Below are 18,469 nucleotides of genomic sequence, written 5' to 3'. Positions count from 1 at the left end.
AAATCCTTATGTTGAAGTGGCACGCTTGGGTCTGGCATATTTTGCCACCCTTCAACAGTAGCAATAAAATATATGATTTTCTGTGCATGTATAGCTAGTTTAATTCTGTTCTCCAGATGTTCATCACTAAATCAATGAGTTTATTTGCGCTGCGGAGAAATGGTGCAAAAATATTAACCAGCTGATACAGATATTAGAGTCAGTGCTGAGGTTTCCCCGACTTGAAAAATTGACTTGTTTCTAATGCTGGCTCAGAAGTATGTTTCCTATCACCTCCATCTTTAAGATTATTGACTTTTTCATAGTCTTCGAGAGAGAATGAAATTTTAAATAAACAACACTGATGATATATTAAAACAACAATAACAACAAAAACACCCTACTGGCCCATGAAGCTATCAAGCTGTGTCGTTTGCATATCCCTGTCAAGCGTACATTCGGTGTCATTTGAATGGCAGGGAGAGTAGCAATGTTTGCGTGATTTCTTCATTTTCCTCCCTTTTCCATATAAGAGTCCCTGCTCCTCAGTGTAGAGAAACTCACGTCTTCACCCACCTTGATCTTGAGGCTCAGCCCAGCCATGAGGTCTAAAAGGATGTCATTTTTCTCTTATTAATAACTCAGAGAGCTTGTTAGGAGAGAATTGTGGTTAATTCTTGCCTTTGGATAAGGTTTTAGCCTTATTATGTTTCCTTCCGGATATCAACCTGACTGTGCATATATGTAATTCCAGGAGATTGATTGCAAAGGACTTCTCTATTCCCAAACGCTTCCACACCCCTGCTTCCCGTGAAGCCCAATGGCCGGTCGCAGAAGGGTGTGTCCTGTTCCAGTTCTCATCACCCTTATGCCTTTGTCAGCTCCTTTGCCCAGAGGCAGCTGTATTGAGACGAGGATGATGAAATCCCGTGGGTCCCCTGGACAGCTGCAGCTGAAGCGGAGCAGCAGCCCACGCGTAGCTTCTTACTAGGAGCTTCTCCTGCTTCAGGGCACTGCTATCCTTGCTGACCTCAGATCTAGTTGTTCTCAACTACTTGTTCCCTTGGCAGATATTTCAAATCACCCTGAGGCTCTGGAGATACAAGAATAAGCATCCTGCCCCTGTCTCCAGGGCTTTGTAATCTACTAGAGGACACATGTGTATGAACACGCCATCACGATGAAGTGTAACACGCTGCATAATGGGGGAACGCAGGTGGCTGTGGAAATGCATAGTGGGAACATCCCACGTAATAGGGTTCAGTGTGCCTCCCACAGTTAAGGTGTGAACTACAGCGTGGCTAACATGTAGCCAGGCAAAAAGCCAAGGTGCATGTCTTGGAATATCTCTGTCAAACTGTGTATTTGCAGATACAATACCGATCTGGGTCTGTTGCTCTGCCCTTGGGATGGGAGGGTTGTACCTGTGCAGCGCATTCCAGGAGGAGGCCAAAACTGTCCCAGTGGACAGCTGTAGAAGTGGTTTCTAGAACTTCGCTCACCATCCGCGGCCTGAACAGCACCTACAGCTGCTCCCGTTCTCTGCTCCAGCCGGCTCCAGCCCATGTTCCTCCCGGGGGAGCCACAGAGTTTTGGCTGGGGCACTGGCAACAGTGACCTGGCACATCACAACAGCAGAGAGGAAATAAACGGGGATCCAGCAGAGAATGCAGATTGGGGAAAACAGAGTCCATATTTATAAGAAATGTCCCCATCCTCCCAGTTTTCGTTTCAGACAGGCAAAGACCGTTTTAGACACTTATCTAAATTATTAAACCACATAACCTTGAGTGAAACTCTAGAAATATTTATTGTTGCTAAAGGCCAGCACTACATTAACAATTCTCTGAGCGAAGCTCTTCTCTCCTACTACTCTTTCTGAAACCACAAAGTTCCTCTTTACTAAAATAATTAAGACCCCAGGACTTGTTCATCTAAAAGATACACAGAGTGCTTCCTTTCCTGAGTAATTTGTTTCTCCCCTGAGTAGCCAGGAGCATACTCAGGGCACTAATCCTAACAACCAAAGGAAAACCTAAACATTGCTGCCTGGTGGTGGTGTTTCAGACAACACTTCTCATTCTGAGTCACCAAAGGCTACAATTCCTGGTCTTTGAACATCTGGAGGCATTGCCATTCTAGAAGAACCGGCTATTGATTTTTCCTTGTCTTATACTTGAAAATGTGCTGTGTTCTCTAGCATCTCCCCTGAAGAGGCTTGGCTTATGACGTACGATCAAAGCCTTAAAGGTGACATTGGCAGCAGGCTGGGAGGAAACATGGACACTTGAGGTGGGCGAGTGTCTGCGGAAAGCACACGAAAGACCCCAATTCTTGCCCGGGCTTTGCTCTCTCATGTAATCCCTCCAGGCCTCATTTCTCTGTCTTCTAAATGCAGGAGACAAACAAAATCATCTTCAGTTATTTCCAAGATTGTGGTTATCTGTCTATTGAGTGTGATTATTTCTTCAGGAAATTGTACTTCTTGTCAGTAGTAATGAGCTAACCATAGCATGTAACCATCCAAACCAAGTTTGATGGATTTGGGGTGTATGCTCACAACCAAATCCAGTCACTACCAACAACAGGAAATTCAAGGGTCTTAAGGTATAGACCTCCAGCAGGGTTAACACGCAATGCACAAAAAGCTAAAAACATAACTATCAAACAAATATAAAACATACATATGTCCACTGTTATAATTCAACTCATTAATTAATGAGGTATCCAGAAAGAAGGCTCATTCAAAGAGCATTTGAAGAGTTGGGTATTTGCAGGCAATTTAATAAAGAAATGTTAGAATAAGATAGTTAGAGTAGATACAAAACTGGTTAATGCCCTACAAGGCAGTAAACAATAACCTGGGAGATTATCTCTTTTTCTCTTGTTTTGTTTTTTTGTTTTTTACCAGACAGAAGTCTACAAATTAATAATGTCTAAGCTCTAATCAAATAATAACATTTACATAACTAAATAATCCTTGGATGAGCCTACCAAACAATGACATTCAAAGATAAGCTGTATTGTGTGCGTTACTGGGCAATTTTTTAAAAGACTCTGTACTGGAGACCCCTGCGTATGTAATAAAAGTCTGAGGGCCCTGGATAATCCTGCAGCCTGTTCACCTCTTCCCGTTCTCTCTGGTTCCTGCCTGGGTTACTGGGCAGATCATGACTTCCCGATGGTAGTTTAGGGGAAAACAGCTCACACATCATACATAACTTAGGGGAAATATTAAAAAAAAAATGTTTCAGTGTCACATTGGCTGAACCTATTATCCTATTGATAAAATCTAATTCATACTAACATCATTTCTACTTATTTTCCATGTTGATTTGTTCTTGTGAGTGAAGGGTAGGAAGGATGGATGGTAACCAGGAGATTGATATCCACGTAAGTTAAACTAAGTGATGAATCAGCCAAGAGTCCAACAGGAATTTACTGGACTTCACTGAATTCTATCACCCTCATCTCAAAGAACCCTTAGCCTAACAATATTGCTTCTAAATTCTCTGTTCACTTGCAATTTAGTAAGGAGGCCACCAAAAATTAAGATTTTAGTAATACTGTTTGATTCAAAGAGTCATTTCTGGATTTTCATAGTTCCTCCATGGTAAAAAAAAATAAAGTATATACTTAGACAAAAAGCCACAATGAGATGTGATTTTAAAGTGGTCACTCATGACAATAACCTAAGTTGGGTCAGTGATTTTTTAGCTTTTTGGGGGAAGTCAAGAATTTGATGAAAACTATAGACCCTCTCTTCAGAAAGAGTCAAGGAGCATATAACACATACGTTACTTTGTATTTAATTTCATTTGGAATGATTCATGGACCCCTGAATCCCATCCATGGATCTTTGCCAAGAACTCACAACCTAGAAAAAAGAAGGAGCCTCATAAAAGACAGGTGTGGGTGAAACATCTGATCCTCATAGCCTGTCTCCCGAGCCTGACCTAACCTCTGACTGGAAGTCCTCTACATTTCAATTGTGGGCAATAGAAAGTCATTTTCTTTGGAATTAAAGCAGAAATGTCCATCAAAATAGAAAATCTAAACCCAATTATTTGTGAACTACACAGCTCTTGATGGTCCTGCTGTATCAACAACTCCTAAAATCACCAACAGCCCCATGGTAAAAAGCACCACTGGCTTCAGAGTACATCCTTACTCTGCCCCTTGTAAACCAAATGGCCTGAAGAAAAGGGACTTAACCTCACTGAGGCTCAATTTTCTTATCTGGAAAATAAGGATGATTAAGGGGCAGGCCCAGAACATAGGTTGCTGGAGCCATAATCCTCGCTTAGTAGCCAAGTAGAATCAGGGACTGGGTCCCAAGGCGGGGATAATATGTACCCAGGAAAACTAAGGCAAAATTATTTAGGATTTGTTCTGCTTGTGTTGACAAGTTTGCTTGAGTGGTTTTCTTTTTATTTACTCTACACCAAAACTTGGGTCATAGTGTTATACATATTAGGAATATAACGATGCTATATACAATTATTTAGTGTTTTAAAAAAGAAACAGAGTTTACCAATTTTAATTCTGCCACTCAATGTCAGAATTTTGAGGCCTCCAAAAAATTAAGATTTTAGTAATAGTGTAGGAAACAAATAAACCTTGATAAACACCATTTTCTTCTGTAAAATAAGTCTACGACCAATTGACACTAATGAAATGTAATGAAGTTCACTAATTAGAAACAAAATGTAAAACTATTTTCATCTACTAAACTCTTATATTGAAGAATAATCTCAAAGATTTACTAAGATATTATAAACCCAAGTAAGTGACAAGGCTGGCTTTTACCCTAGGTGTGACTAAATTTTTTGATTATCTTTTGAACCAAATTGAAATGGTTTTGTGCTTTTTGAGTTGTTTTGTTTTGTTTTGTTTTCAGCAATACACTAAATTTATGGTTCCTATTTTCCAAACTCATTTGTTAGAATGTGTGGTAACTGTGCCAGGCTCTCAGGATAGTAACGGTGGTCCCGATGTTGAGCACCTACATTTCTGGCCCTGAACTAGCCATCGTACCTATGTGATCACTAGCCCTACTCACAGCCTCACAATGGAACATTATTTTCCCAGTCCCGTTGTTGTGTTCAACTCGAAAGCATCGTGTAACTTAGTGAGGCGGTGAACTTCCTAAGCCCTAGTTTGCTCATCTGTAAAATGCAGGGAATACTGATGTTTCAGTAGATGGTTGTGCCCGCTGAGTGAGAAAATGTGTGAAATGCCGGCTTCCTGTACGTGCTCAGTCCTGGTCATTGTTATAGACTGTGAGAATCCCTAAACTTACCTGCGTCTTACTCTATCACTTTGTATAAGTGTGCAGGTAAGTAAAAAGTAAGCTCCAGTATTCTTTCAATACTTAGGACCTGGACTAAGTGACTCCAAAATGAGAGGAGAGATGGTGGATGCTAGAGCTTACCAACCATACACAAATAACACTTCCGTGCAATTCACAAGCTCATTGTCCCCTTGAAGAATTCCTCATTACCTTTATAAAATGTGACTTTCCCATGTCCCCTTGGGCAGATGTGAAAGCATGGAGCTGGACAATCAAATCCTGGATCTGATTGAGAGGAGTGCTGATCCCAGAGGGGTCGCCGCAGGGGCCACGCCGAGTCACAGAAGTTCACATTCTCTACAGGTAAGAAGACACCGTCTTTCTAGTTTGTCTCAAAGCACCCTTCAGCAGTGTGTTCACCGAGGAGAACTATGGGGACAGTCCCCCAATCACTTACAGTAATGTTCTTCCTTGATGCTGAGACAATAAAGCTAACCAGTGTGAAGTTCTCTTACACAGTCACTTCCTGTTACTAAAGAAACCCTTGGCAGAAGTACTTTGCAGTTTAAAGGGTGACACCAGGCAATTGTCACTACAGGAAAGCGAGGAGGAGCCCATGCAATTAAAATGTTTAATACAGTGACTACTCCTTTTTCAGGAGGAAGTAACCCATAAACCTATTTACACTGGGTTACTAAAATCAGCACAGCTCCTGTCCATTTTAAAAAGAACAAACAAGGTTTTCCTGATTAAAAGCGTGGTTTGAATTTCCTCGTTTCAAGATATTTGTCTGTGGGGCTCTATGTAAGCAAATAAAATTTAAGGGTAAGCTCAAGTTAGGGATTTTGTGGATGACTTTATAGAAATGCATCATAAATGACATAAATGACAACATAAAGTGTTCAGCTCTGTAGCCCTCCCAAGTGAAAACTGTCTATGATGATTTCAAAAAAATGTAATGTAAGTACACTTGAGAGCAGGTCTGACATTTAAAAAATCTGCATAAGTGACACTTCTACTTTGGTTCATTATAATTCGTGCTTGTTGTGGAAAAGTTAGCACAGAAAACTATAAAAATCATGTAGAGACAGATTTACTGTGGAGCGAATGGACAAGGATTTACTATTGTACCTAATTTGCCTTCACAAATCTATATCTTTTTCTATAAAAGAAGGCCCTGGAATTGTATAAGCCTCAGGCCTCACTAAACGTAGATGTGCTTCTGAAATCTCTGAAATCTCCACCACCCCTAAAGAGTCTCTTAGCATTTCAAGTCTGTGTTTCTCTTACACACACACACACACACACACACACACACACACAGTTTGTTAAACTTATCCCTTTTCACTTAATATGTTGTGTCTACCACTGTACCTCTTCCTTTCATTCATTTAAAAAATTTTTCTTTTGGCAAGTTCCTAATACTTTCAATTCTTCACAAGCTAATATTCAAAGAGTTTCTGCCATAGACTTTGCTGAATAATAAATAAATGCATTACATTTAGCCATGGTAACAACAAAAGAAAAAAGCCTTTCCAAATTTGAACCTTTTCCCTCCAGTAATTTCAGAGAGAAACTTAAGGAACTAGTGCCTTCTACATGTATTGTTCAACAGAAATTAGATCTCTAGGTTATACTCATTAAACTGTCTCCTTATTTTCAAATGTCTTCCGTCTTTGATTACTGCATGGGACAGAAAGCTGCATGGAATCATTAAATACTGTTAGACCTAAGTGTGTAGTCTCTTCACACTGGCAACCTGAGTGCAATCACTGGCGAAGGGCCTGCCCACCGACCCACATGTGAGGACCATAGCTCCCACCTGGCTCCGGGGTAAGAGGCCCGGCGGGAGCGTCCTGCCCAGGGGCTTGGCCATCTCCACATGGTCCCAGCGTGGACACAGTCAAAGGCACTGCCGCTTGTCAACTCCACTTATAGAGGCCTAGGCAGATGGAGACTGTTTCAGAAATTCTCCTCTTGATTCAGGGCAAATGCAGAGCCACCCAGGCATGTGAAATGTGACTTCCCAAATGCGCTTCGAATTCTCCAGTGACCACTGGGGCTTCTCCTTTCTTGGGCAACGATAACTTTTACTCGTGTTCGGTGCAGGGCCTTCCATGGGCAAGTCCCACGGAGCCCCGGTTAGCACAGTCCTCATCTGCACACAGCTAATTGTGAAGTCAAAGGATGGGGGCCTCGTCCAGCTGGCTAGTGATGGCTGTGGGAAGAGGCTACAACTTGTCCAGTTCATGGAACTCAACATTTTCTTTTCTCTGGTGGGAGCCAGCAGTATCTCAGGATTTCTCCTTTCTCAAGGCTTGTAAACCAGAAACAAATTTGAGTCCCGGCCTTTTCTCTTCAGTGTGCTTTCCATGCCCCACAAGCTTTTTATAGGTGCTGTTAAATGTACACTATAGTTTGAAGAAAATCCAGATAAGCATCTTTACTAAAATACACACCACCACACTCATCTCAGGGACAGAGCTGCGATTTGACATCGTGGGGATCTCCTCCCCTTCTTCTTCATTTAGTGGCCAGTATTTCCTTGTCACGAGGGTCCCCCGAGGGACTCTGCCTGGTAGTCACAGCTGTGCGGCCTACTACGTCCACCTGGACCACCTGTAACCCCAGTTCCTAAAAACGGCAGACACCTCCCTGTAGAAGGGAAGCCTCGCTGTGGGCTGGATTCCTGGTCTGTCCCATTCATTTAATGAACAGATCGTACTGTGTGTATTCTGTACGTATGCATTTTTTCCTATTTAGAAACACTTCTCCCTGAAAAAGTCATTTTCCTTTTCAGAGTTAGAAACGTCTTCTGCTAATGGCTGGGCCAAGGAAGGCTTCTCTCTCCCCTTCCTTCCTCCTCGTCACACCCCCACGCCTGACCTTCATACACATCCCTCTAACTCCAGTTAGGACTTCCTCTGTCATGGAAATGCGTGCTTTTCTCTAGACCTTGTCTAATCCCAGAAAGAAACTTAACTGTGAGAATTCCGGTCCCCTCTAGCGCCCTGATCCAGAGTCTCTAGTAGGCTCTCGCTCAGGGCTGACTTCCCCGCCAATTCTGTGTTCTGTCTGGGCTCCTTCTTACACGGTGAAGACCTCGTCGACATCCTCATTGCCCTCCTCTCGGTCATTAGTTCCCTCTGTTTTGGGGGACTTAATCGACACCTGTATCTCTCTTTAGGATACTGTTCCCCCATCACTTCCTTGATGAAATTTGCTCATTTTCCTACACTCCACACATCCAGCCAAAGGACAGCAGGTTCCTCGCTGATGTTTTTTTTAATTTTCCTTATGAAGTGCGAGGAAAAGACACCTACAGAGAGTGAGAGGCTGCAAGACGAGGTCCAGTGTTTACTGAAATTAAGGAAGACACGAAGGGGCCATTGGGACACAGAGACACTGAAGAGACGTAGCCCTGAAGTGAGCTGAGTGGTGTGAGGCCCGAGCTGGGTGGGAAAGCCTCCCCGCCGTGAGGCCATCGCTACCAGGGTGTGGGCTCGGCTCCTGTGTCCTCGATATCTCGTCACCTCTGCCCAGCTCACCGTATGCTCACCTCTCCTCGACTTTTCCACATGTGTAAGGCCCCATGTGATTTTACGGGTAATGTTCTGACTCACACGTCATAGCCAAGCTTATTGATCGCGGTATCCAAGACTTTCCAGCCCCTCATTCCACCACTGACAAGCTCTATCTCGATAAATCCAATGGTCCTTTTCATCAGGTTTTTCACGTGTCCTGTCACTTGCATTTGACACTATGTACTTATTCAAATGCCCGACTCCCCTGGCATCTGTACTATTAACCCCTCGTCGCCTCCCTTCTCTCTTGGATCTTTCCTTGTCACGTAGCCGGCCTGTGCTATGGCAGTGTTACCCGGGGATCTGTACATAGCCTTTGGCTCATTAAACACACACCGTATGCTGATGACTCCAGACACATGTACTTCCTTCTACGTGCACATGCATTTCACTCAGCACTTTCTAAAGTGAATTCATTATCTTTCCTGCTAAATCAGCTCGTTTTCCCTCTCTACCTCTCCTACATTGGTGAATGAATTATTATCCACCCAGTCGTCCAAATTCGGGCATAATCCTGGATTCTTCCAGGGCCACTTGCTGCATAAATAACTTCGGGGGACGCCATTCATAGAACGGCACTATCTCTCCTTCACCCTGGATTCTCAGGCTAGTGCCTATTCTACCTTCATACTATCTTTGGACTTTATTCCTTTCCCTTCATTCTTACTACTATGCCATAGTCCAAATTTTCATGATCTTTTGCCTAGACTACCCCCAAGACAGGCCTAACTGGCTGCCCTTCCTCAGATTTGCTTCACACTAACTCACAATTACCAACATGAATCTTGATAATGTGCAAGTGCCTAAACATGAAAAGTAGGTTCCTTTTACCTACATCATAAAGTCCAGATACCTTGTTTTGATCTATAAAGTGCTCCATGATCTAGTCCCTACGTACGTTTAAAACAAAACATTAGAAAGAAGATCTAATAATTGTTGGGTACCTACCATAACAGGTGTGGGGGTAAATATTTTATATTTCATTGAAATTGAAACTTAAATATTGCTCTCTTTATCCTAATTTTTCAGATGAGGAAACCAAGGTTCATAGAAATTGGAAAATGTTGCCTAATTTCACAAAGTTGTAAAGTTCTAGTGTCAGGATAGGAAGTGAAGCTTTGTGTAAAATCTGCCACTTCCCGCAATGAACCTTATGTCCTAGCCATCCCATAATCCTTTCAAAGACTGTGCAGTTGCTTGTGCTATGATTTTTCACCACATACTGTTCAGTCTTAATGGAAACCCTCACCTCGCTTGGACCATGTGGTGACTTGGCCAGAGGTCACGCTGGTACCAGGAATGACACTGTTGTCAGAGTAACCCCTCCTTTCTGGGCTTGAAGCATCAGCCTTGGATCAAGCCATTGTGCCTTTACCTCTCTACTAGAGTAAGGTCTCCCAGGAACAGCCCCTGGGCATCTCTCTTCATCCTAACAGACTTCTGGCACACCCTCCTCAACTGTCATCTGAAAGAAACTTTAAATACCGGTATTTGATTCCTTACGTAAATATAGCGTCGTTTCCAGCTGGAATCGCTGCTGAATTACTGTTGGCACAGTGGCACTCTGCAGAAGGAAATCCTGCATTCATAACAAAACAAAAACTCTACATTCTCACTGAGATACTGACAGAACCGGTAACAGTGCAAGAAAATTTCTTTTTGAGGAGACAAGTGCGAGCCAATGTCAGGGATGGTAGAGGGCATCTTCTGTTTTCCACTGAGTGAAGTGAATAGTAAGGTGACTCCCTTTCCAGAAACAGGAAATGAATGTCTTTATGACTTTGTGACACAGGAAGAGTGTTGCTGAATAAAAGAACTATGACTTAATGAATGGGCCTGAGACATATGTCAAGTTCCCATCTTGCTCAACCATCTTTGCCGAGAATAAGTAAAGAGGGAGAATTACTACAAGAGAAAATGAACAGACTGACTCATTGCTTTGAGGAAATCGAAAAACATTATTGATGAACATGAAGACTCTACCAGTCTATTGCAATATTTTGGGAGCATTGAAGTAGAAAGTTGGAGAACAAAGGACATGGAAAGTCTTGTAGGCAAAGGAAAAATAATTGCTTAAGTGAAAATAGTAAAAAGATTCCAAACTGAGTGTTAAATGGAAGTTACACTAAGCCAAGCCATGGTCCTAATAGGTACTGTGAGAAAATTAATATGTTACATTAATTTATGACCCCATAGTTGTATGTCTTCAAATACAAAAGAAAGTGATAGGAGGCTTGAAATGTATTTCGGAGACAAAGAAGTCCTTTCCCAGCAACGCCTGGAAACAAGGATGTAGATTGGGAGAGGGAACAAAGTGTCCAAACTGTAAGAAGGTCTCCCCTAATTAAACTGGTACGAACTCTGTCTTGTCTTTGGATTCGATTTTGCTTTTCTGATTTTAAGAGACAGCACCAGAACTAGGCTTTTAATAACATTGGTGCAAATTGAGGGAGGATTTTCCAGTGACCGGGACACATTCTAGAGCTGGACATTCTTCTCAAGGGAAAAAGCCTTGGGAAAATGCTTTGGAAGGTTCAGAGAATAATGTGAATTTATGACATGGTGAAAGATTATCAGGGAAAAACTTCTTGCAAACTACAGTAAGTTGACACACGTTTTCTGTAACCACATTGTTGAAAAAAAAATAAGGTCCCGTTTCCATTTTCTTATTTCCCTTTTTATGAAAGTTAAACTTGCTATTCTTTATCAAAATTAAATTATGATTAAAATCTTGTTTTCTCATCTGTAAAATGGGTTTTGACAAGAATATAAAGTGAGTGAAAATAGGAAAGCACTCTGTAAGTATAAAAAGCTAAACAAATGCATTATTATTATTATTATTATTATTATTATTATTATTATTACTATTGTAGGATTAGCTGAGACTCAAAATTTTCTTAGTTTTTTCCATACAATGGCTGGCCTCCTCTTTGAATCCCATTATCTAATTTCAATGATGGTAGCTGTGGAATGTTTTGATCCTTTTTTGTTGTTAGAAAAAAAAGTGTTGTTGTTCTGTGAGAATCGTTTTCCTTTTCACTGGGAATGTTTGAATAATTGGCTAGAAAAACTGCCTGCCTGTTCCCTGAAAAGGAGAAGGCAGCTGCTGCGACTCGTTATATCTGAAACGCACAGCGGCAGCGTGAGTGAAGTCCTTTCATTGAGCTATGTATCCTTCTCTTAACTATGAGTTCAGCTGTTAGTTTTTAGTTTTCTAGTTCTGAGTGTATATTCACACGACAAAACTAAATGGATAAGTGCATGAAGAGGCCAGGTTGTATTTCCCAAAATATCCCCATAGAGTTCGGTTAATCCCATGGCTAACGTGTGACATGTTCCTCCTTCCATTCATTATGAAGATGTTGAAGGCTTCCACTACGCATGGCTATCAGGTGTATGTCCACAGGAGGTGACCTTGCTGTGTATGCCCACCTTGAACCCTGTTTGATAGTCAAGTATATCAGCAGGCACCACAGGAAAAGAGACACAGTCTGTAAGCTAAAATCAGACTCTAAGACACAAGAATTAAAACTCTGAAAAAAGAAGGGAGACAGGAGCTCTTCCTAACTTTGGAGAGGCACCCTTTTGTTGGACAGAAGGTTCTACAAGACTGGAGAAGTGAGGCAATAAACAGGCTCCCTCTTGGTAGATAAATAGGAGACACTTTTGAGCAGGACTTCCTTTCTTACTCAGAAGTTGTCTGTTGCACCCCTGGAAGGATTCCACCCGAGATGAAAGATGCAGGTTGTTGTCCTTTGGAAGATGTGAGCAGTAGGTGGCAGATAATTCCCCAGGTTCCACCGGAGATGAAAGATGCAGGTTGTTGTCCTTTGGAAGATGTGAGCAGTAGGTGGCAGACAATTCCTCCACGTCAGTGAAAGTCAGAATCCTGGCAGCTCCAGATCAGGTCACTTGGATGGCCAGGGGAGCAGCACAACACCACTGAGGGTGGAGGAGGAAGCCACCAAGCCTGGAAGTGAAGAGTGACATCTGGGTGGAAATTATAATAGATTTATAATTTTTAACTGATTAGAAGAACGCAAGGCACCCTGGAGTCTGCGAAGAGAAGAAAGAGAAGAAAGAGAATTCGGGAGTCTCAGGGTTTCTACTGAACAGGCACCTGCAGCAAAAGTACTATCCTTACTGTTAGAATTACGACTCTGCTTTTGGTTGTCTTCTCCAAGACTTGTATGACTTCAGCAAGTAAATTTGAAAACAAAAAACAAAGAAAACAACAACAAAAAAAACTTTAGGTATGTCTTCCTTGTTATGCAAAAAGAAGAATAACATAAGGCTCTGCGTTAAGAAATTTGTAAACTCGTGACCATATTAAGGAAGCAAGATGTTTGGCTTGGGTGGGAGATGCAGTGAATAGCACATTCGTAAGAAATAGTTAGCAAGTGTGTTCTTTAGGTTCTTGATCTGTTTAGCTTTGTGGCAGGACTCGGGCCTCTCATAGCGACTTCCAAATCCAAGCTGGGTTTTGAAATCTAATACTTTTACAAGTCTTTGTCAAGCAAGCCTCCTCATTTCTAGTTTGGTTAGAAACAATTTCTCTAGTGGGTGTGGGAAGAGTGTTAGCAAAATGGGCACTGTCAGTTCTCACAGAAGGTTGCTCATGTTATCCCAGCATCTACCTTCTAGATGAAATGTCGTGCCAGACTCTGTTCACCTTATTTTGTATTTGTGGGGAGAGAGAGGATTGGCCTACAAAGTATGTAAATATGTTTTCCTATGGGACTCTGGGATAAGCAGCAAAAACATGAGATCGATTATTTTCCTTTTTTCTCCAGCAAGGAAGATTTAATTTATAGAATAATTTTTTTTTAACCACTAAAGATCAGTTACCCGTGTTTGCAATTTTTCAGGCTAGCATATTGAGAAATTTTCTCTTGAGCCAGGTTCATTTTTAGACAACACACAGTATTTGTATCATGTGTTTCCACTGAGTCATCTCCATAGCCTCCCACTGTTTTTAGACCATCTTTATCTGCATGTGCTCTTTCTTCATTATTATACATAAGTACAGTTTTTGGTTGTTTACAAGTAGTATCTAAATCTAAGGACATGATGTTGAAATGTGCTGTCTCAGGAAGAAAGTAGCGTCTCTGACCTGAGGTGTCTAAGCTAATCACTTAATGATTATGAAGTGCAGAAAGGATTTTTATCACCAGTGGAGAGGTCCCTCTAATCTTCAGATTTGATATTCTAAAAACAGAAACTACGTGAAAGACATGTCTGCTCATCTTTATACCCCAGTACCTAGCACAGTACCCAGTCCACGGTCCCTAATCGATATTTACTGTAAGAAGCGCCCATGAATGACGGTGAGGGCAACACATACTCAAAGTTCAAGAGAAAAACAAGGGATCTGTGCTGATATTGAGTGATCAGAAAAGAGGACAAAATTTACATTAACACACAGGGTTACACTTTTTCAAGGCTTCTCTTTTCTGACCACTAGTCAGTGGCAGTAGAATTTAGTCTCTAGGTAAGCAGTGGTGGCAATTGGTTACAATTTTGTCTCAAAAGGACCTCAGTCATATCAAGCTAGTCATATCCAGTCCTTAAGAAAGCTCAATTTGCTTGAACCTTGCCTGAATTATATTCCTTAATGGCTCAGGCTGCTGTGTCAGATGAGTAAATGTGTTGTCCAGTGATTTTCAGCTATGCTATTCATGTCTCGCCACATAGGTAAAAGGTTCTTTGGGGTAAATAAGCCAGGAGGACTGAGTTCTGGAGTGGGTTCAGTCACCCACTTGTCAAGTTGTGACCTTGGGCACGTCACTTAATGTCTCTGAATTTCAACTTCATCCTTGTTGACATCAATGATACTTCCCCTGATGACCTCACAGGGCGGTTGTGAAGTTCCAACTGAAGCAGATCAAATGTGCCAAACCACAGAACTCGCGCACAAAATTATAATTTTCCTTGGTTTTCAAGCAGCCTTTGGTTTTTAAGATGAGTTTAAAGCTAGGACCCCAGTCCTGTCTTTTAGAAGATAATTTAATCCAGCTGAGTGTAGGAAATCTCAGCCACACTATGTTTTCTCAGGCAATTTGTATTTTCAGTGTAGGCATATGCAGGAATGCTCTCCTCTCCTTCTCACCTATGGTCTGGGAAGCAGGTTTTGCGGAGAAATCCAGGTAGGGTAGGGTTGTCAGATGTGGCAAATCAAAACATAGGCTGTTCAGTTAAATATAAATTTTAGACAAACAACAAAATATTGCATGGGACATACTTAAAACATTCACTGTGTATCTACAATTCAGATGTATTTGGACAGCCTGTTTTTCTGGTATCTTTAGGATAAAGGTGTCTGGGCTCCAATCATCTACGTCTTATCCTGCCTTTAGCACAGGTGTAATCTGCTGCTTATGGCTTTCACTGGCCTGCATCCTCCCTGGCAGTCACTGAGCTTCCAGTTCATTCATCTTGTCTCCTGTCCTCAGGCCCACGTGGCAAACACTACATCCTCCTCAACTGAACAGTGAAGCATCCTTAAATCCATGAAACTTTACGTAACCATTTGTGCGTCCTTCTCAGGAACACAGGAAATTTCTGGCTCTGCTTGCACACCACTCTGGGACTGGGCTGTCTGTCAGGACCTCTCTGCCTAGACATGCCACAAAGTTTCCACTTTGTGCCACAGAGATGCAGAGAGATTCTCTTAAGACTTGCCCCTTCTCCAGTTTAACCCAGGGGTAACGCTGCAGCTCTCTCTGCTCTCTGATGTCCAATCAGCTGTCCGTAGATGATGGGTTTGTCCCTGGACACAGCGGAGGAGGGCTCAGATTCCTCAGGAGGACTCACAACAATCAGGTACTTTCTCCCTGATTCTTTTCTCACTTTCCCTCTGACCATAAAACCTTTATCTACTTTTTGGTCGGGGTGGGGAGCAGGGTGGTGAAGAGGTAAGGAATAGGTTATATTGTATCTTTTTTCTAATTTATTGGGGAGACAATTGTTAGTGAAATTATGTAGATTTCAGGGGTACAATTCTGCATTACATCATCTATAAATCCCATTGTGTGTTCACCACCCAGAGTCAGTTCTCCTTCCATCACCATGTATTTGATCCCCCTTACCCTCATCTTCCACCCCCACCCCCCTTACCTTCTGGTAACCACTAAACTGTTGTCTGTGTCTATGAGTTTTTGTTTCTCATTTGTTTGTCTTGTTCTTTAGTTGTTTTTGGTTTATATACCACATATCAGTGAAATCCTTCTCTGCTTTTTCTGTCTGACTTATTTCGCTTAGCATTATACTCTCAAGATCCATCCATGTTGTCAGAAATGTTCCTATATCATCTTTTCTTACCGCCGAATAGTATTCCATTGTGTATCTATACCACAACTTCTTTATCCATTCATCTATCGAAGGACATTTTGGTTGTTTCCATGTCTTGGTCACCATAAACAAAGCTGCAATGAACATTGGAGCACACCTGTCTTTATGGATAAATGTTATCAGGTTTTTTGGGTAGATACCCAGGAGAGGGATTGCTGGGTCATATGGTAATTCTATTCATAATTTTTTGAGGAACCTCCACACTGCCTTCCATAACGGCTGAACCAGTCTGCATTCCCACCAACAGTGTATGAGGGTTCCTTTTTCTCCACAGCCTCTCCAACACTTGTTACTGTTTGTCTTGTTGATGATAGCCATTCTGACTGGGGTGAGGTGATATCTCATTGTGGTTTTTATTTGCATTTCTCTGATGATTAGTGATGTTGAGCATTTTTTCATATGTCTATTTGCCATTTGTATGTCCTCTTTGGAGAAATGTCTCTTCAGGTCCTCTGCTCATTTTTCAATTGGGTTGTTTGTTTTTTTTTGTTCCTTGAGTTCCTTGTATATTTTGGATATTAGCCCCTTATCAGAGGCATTATTTGCAAAAATCTTCTCCCATTCAGTTGGTTGCCTCTTTATTTTGTCGATGGTTTCTTTTGCCGTGCAGAAGCTTTTAAGTTTCATATAGTTCCATTCATTTATTTTAGCTTTTACTTCCATTGCCTTTGGAGTCAAATTCATAAAATGCTCTTTGAACCCAAGGTTCATAAGTTTAGTACCTACGTTTTCTTCTATGCAGTTTATTGTGTCAGGTCTTATGCTTAAGTCTTTGATCCATTTTGAATTAATTTTGGTACATGGTGACAGATAGCAGTCCAGTTTCATTCTTTTGCACGTGGCTATCCAATTCTCCCAACACCATTTATTGAAGAGGCTGTCTTTCCTCCATTGTATGTTTTTAGCTTCTTTGTCAAAAATTATCTTTCTATGTTTATGTGGTTTTATTTCTGGGTTCTCAATTCTATTCCATTGGTCTATGTGTCTGTTTTTTTGCCAATACCATGCTGTTTTGATTATTGTAGCCCTGTAGTACAAGCTAAAGTCAGAGAGTGTGATACCTCCAGTATTGTTCTTTTTTCTTAAGATTGCTTTGGCTATTCGGGGTCTTTGGTGGTTCCAAACAAACCTGATGATTTTTTGTTGTATTTCTTTAAAAAATGCCATTGGGATTTTGATGGGGATTGCATTAAATCTGTATATTGCTTTGGGTAATATGGCCATTTTAACTATGTTGATTCTTCCAATCCATGAGAACGGAATGTCTTTCCATTTCTTTGTGTCTTCTTCAATTTCTTTCAAAAATGTCATAGTTTTCAGCATATAGGTCCTTCACATCCTTGGTTAAGTTTATTCCTAGGTATTTTATTCTTTTTGCTGCAATTACAAAAGGAATTGTTTTTTTGTATTTCTTTTTCTGAGATTTCATTGTTAGTATATAGGAATGCAATGGACTTTAGTACGTTGATTTTGTAGCCAGCAACTTTACTGTATTCTACTGTATTCTACTGATTGTTTCTAATAGCTTTTTGGTGGAGTCTTTAGGGTTTTCTATATATAGCATCATGTCATCTGCAAAGAGTGATAATTTAACTTCTTCATTCCCAATTTGGATGCCTTTTATTTCTTTCTCTTGCCTGATTGCTCTGGCGAGGACTTCCAACACTATGTTGAAAAGTAGAGGTGATAGGGGACAGACAGCCCTGTCGTGTTCCTGAACGTAGAGCAAAGGGCTTCAGTTTTTCACCATTAATTATGAGATTAGCTGAGGGCTTGTCATATATGGCCTTTATTATGTTAAGCTAATTTCCTTCTATAACTATTTTATTAAGTGTTTTAATCATAAATGGATGTTGTATCTTGTCAAATGCTTTTTCTGCATCAATTGATATAATCATATGATTTTTGTCCTTTATTTTGTTTATGTGATGTATCACATTCATAGATTTGCGGATGTTGAACCTTCCTTGTGACCCCATGTATTAATCCCATTTGGTCGTGATGAATAATCTTTTTAATGCATTGTTGTATTCGATTTGCTAGAATTTTGTTTAGGATTTTTGCATCTGTATTCATCAGAGATATTGTCTGTAGTTTTCTTTTTTTGTGTTTTCCTTACCAGGTTTTGGTATCAGGGTAATGTTGGCCTCATAAAATGAGTTAGGGAGTGCTGTCTTGTCTTCAATTTTTTGGAAGAGTTTGAGCAGGATTGGTATTAGATCCTCTTTGAAGGTTTGGTAGAATTCACTCGTGAAGCCATCTG

The 18,469-nt window shown here is 41.1% G+C and overlaps 1 protein-coding gene across 13 annotated transcripts in view; it reads left to right on the top strand.

Moving 5' to 3' along the window:
- The window catches only part of TNIP3 (TNFAIP3 interacting protein 3), a 114,064-nt gene that overhangs the window by 33,976 nt on the left and 61,619 nt on the right, over positions 1-18,469 (top strand). For all 13 annotated transcript variants that reach the window (XM_081075715.1, XM_081075711.1, XM_081075705.1 and 10 more), the window contains one exon: positions 5,521-5,635. In XM_081075715.1, coding sequence (XP_080931841.1) covers positions 5,521-5,635 — 115 coding nt within the window. The remainder of the gene's footprint in view (positions 1-5,520; positions 5,636-18,469) is intronic.

Source organism: Rhinolophus hipposideros (assembly GCF_964194185.1).
Source record: "Rhinolophus hipposideros genome assembly, chromosome: 16".
Taxonomy (NCBI): Eukaryota; Metazoa; Chordata; class Mammalia; order Chiroptera; family Rhinolophidae; genus Rhinolophus; species Rhinolophus hipposideros.
This window is presented reverse-complemented; position numbering and strand designations above follow the sequence as displayed.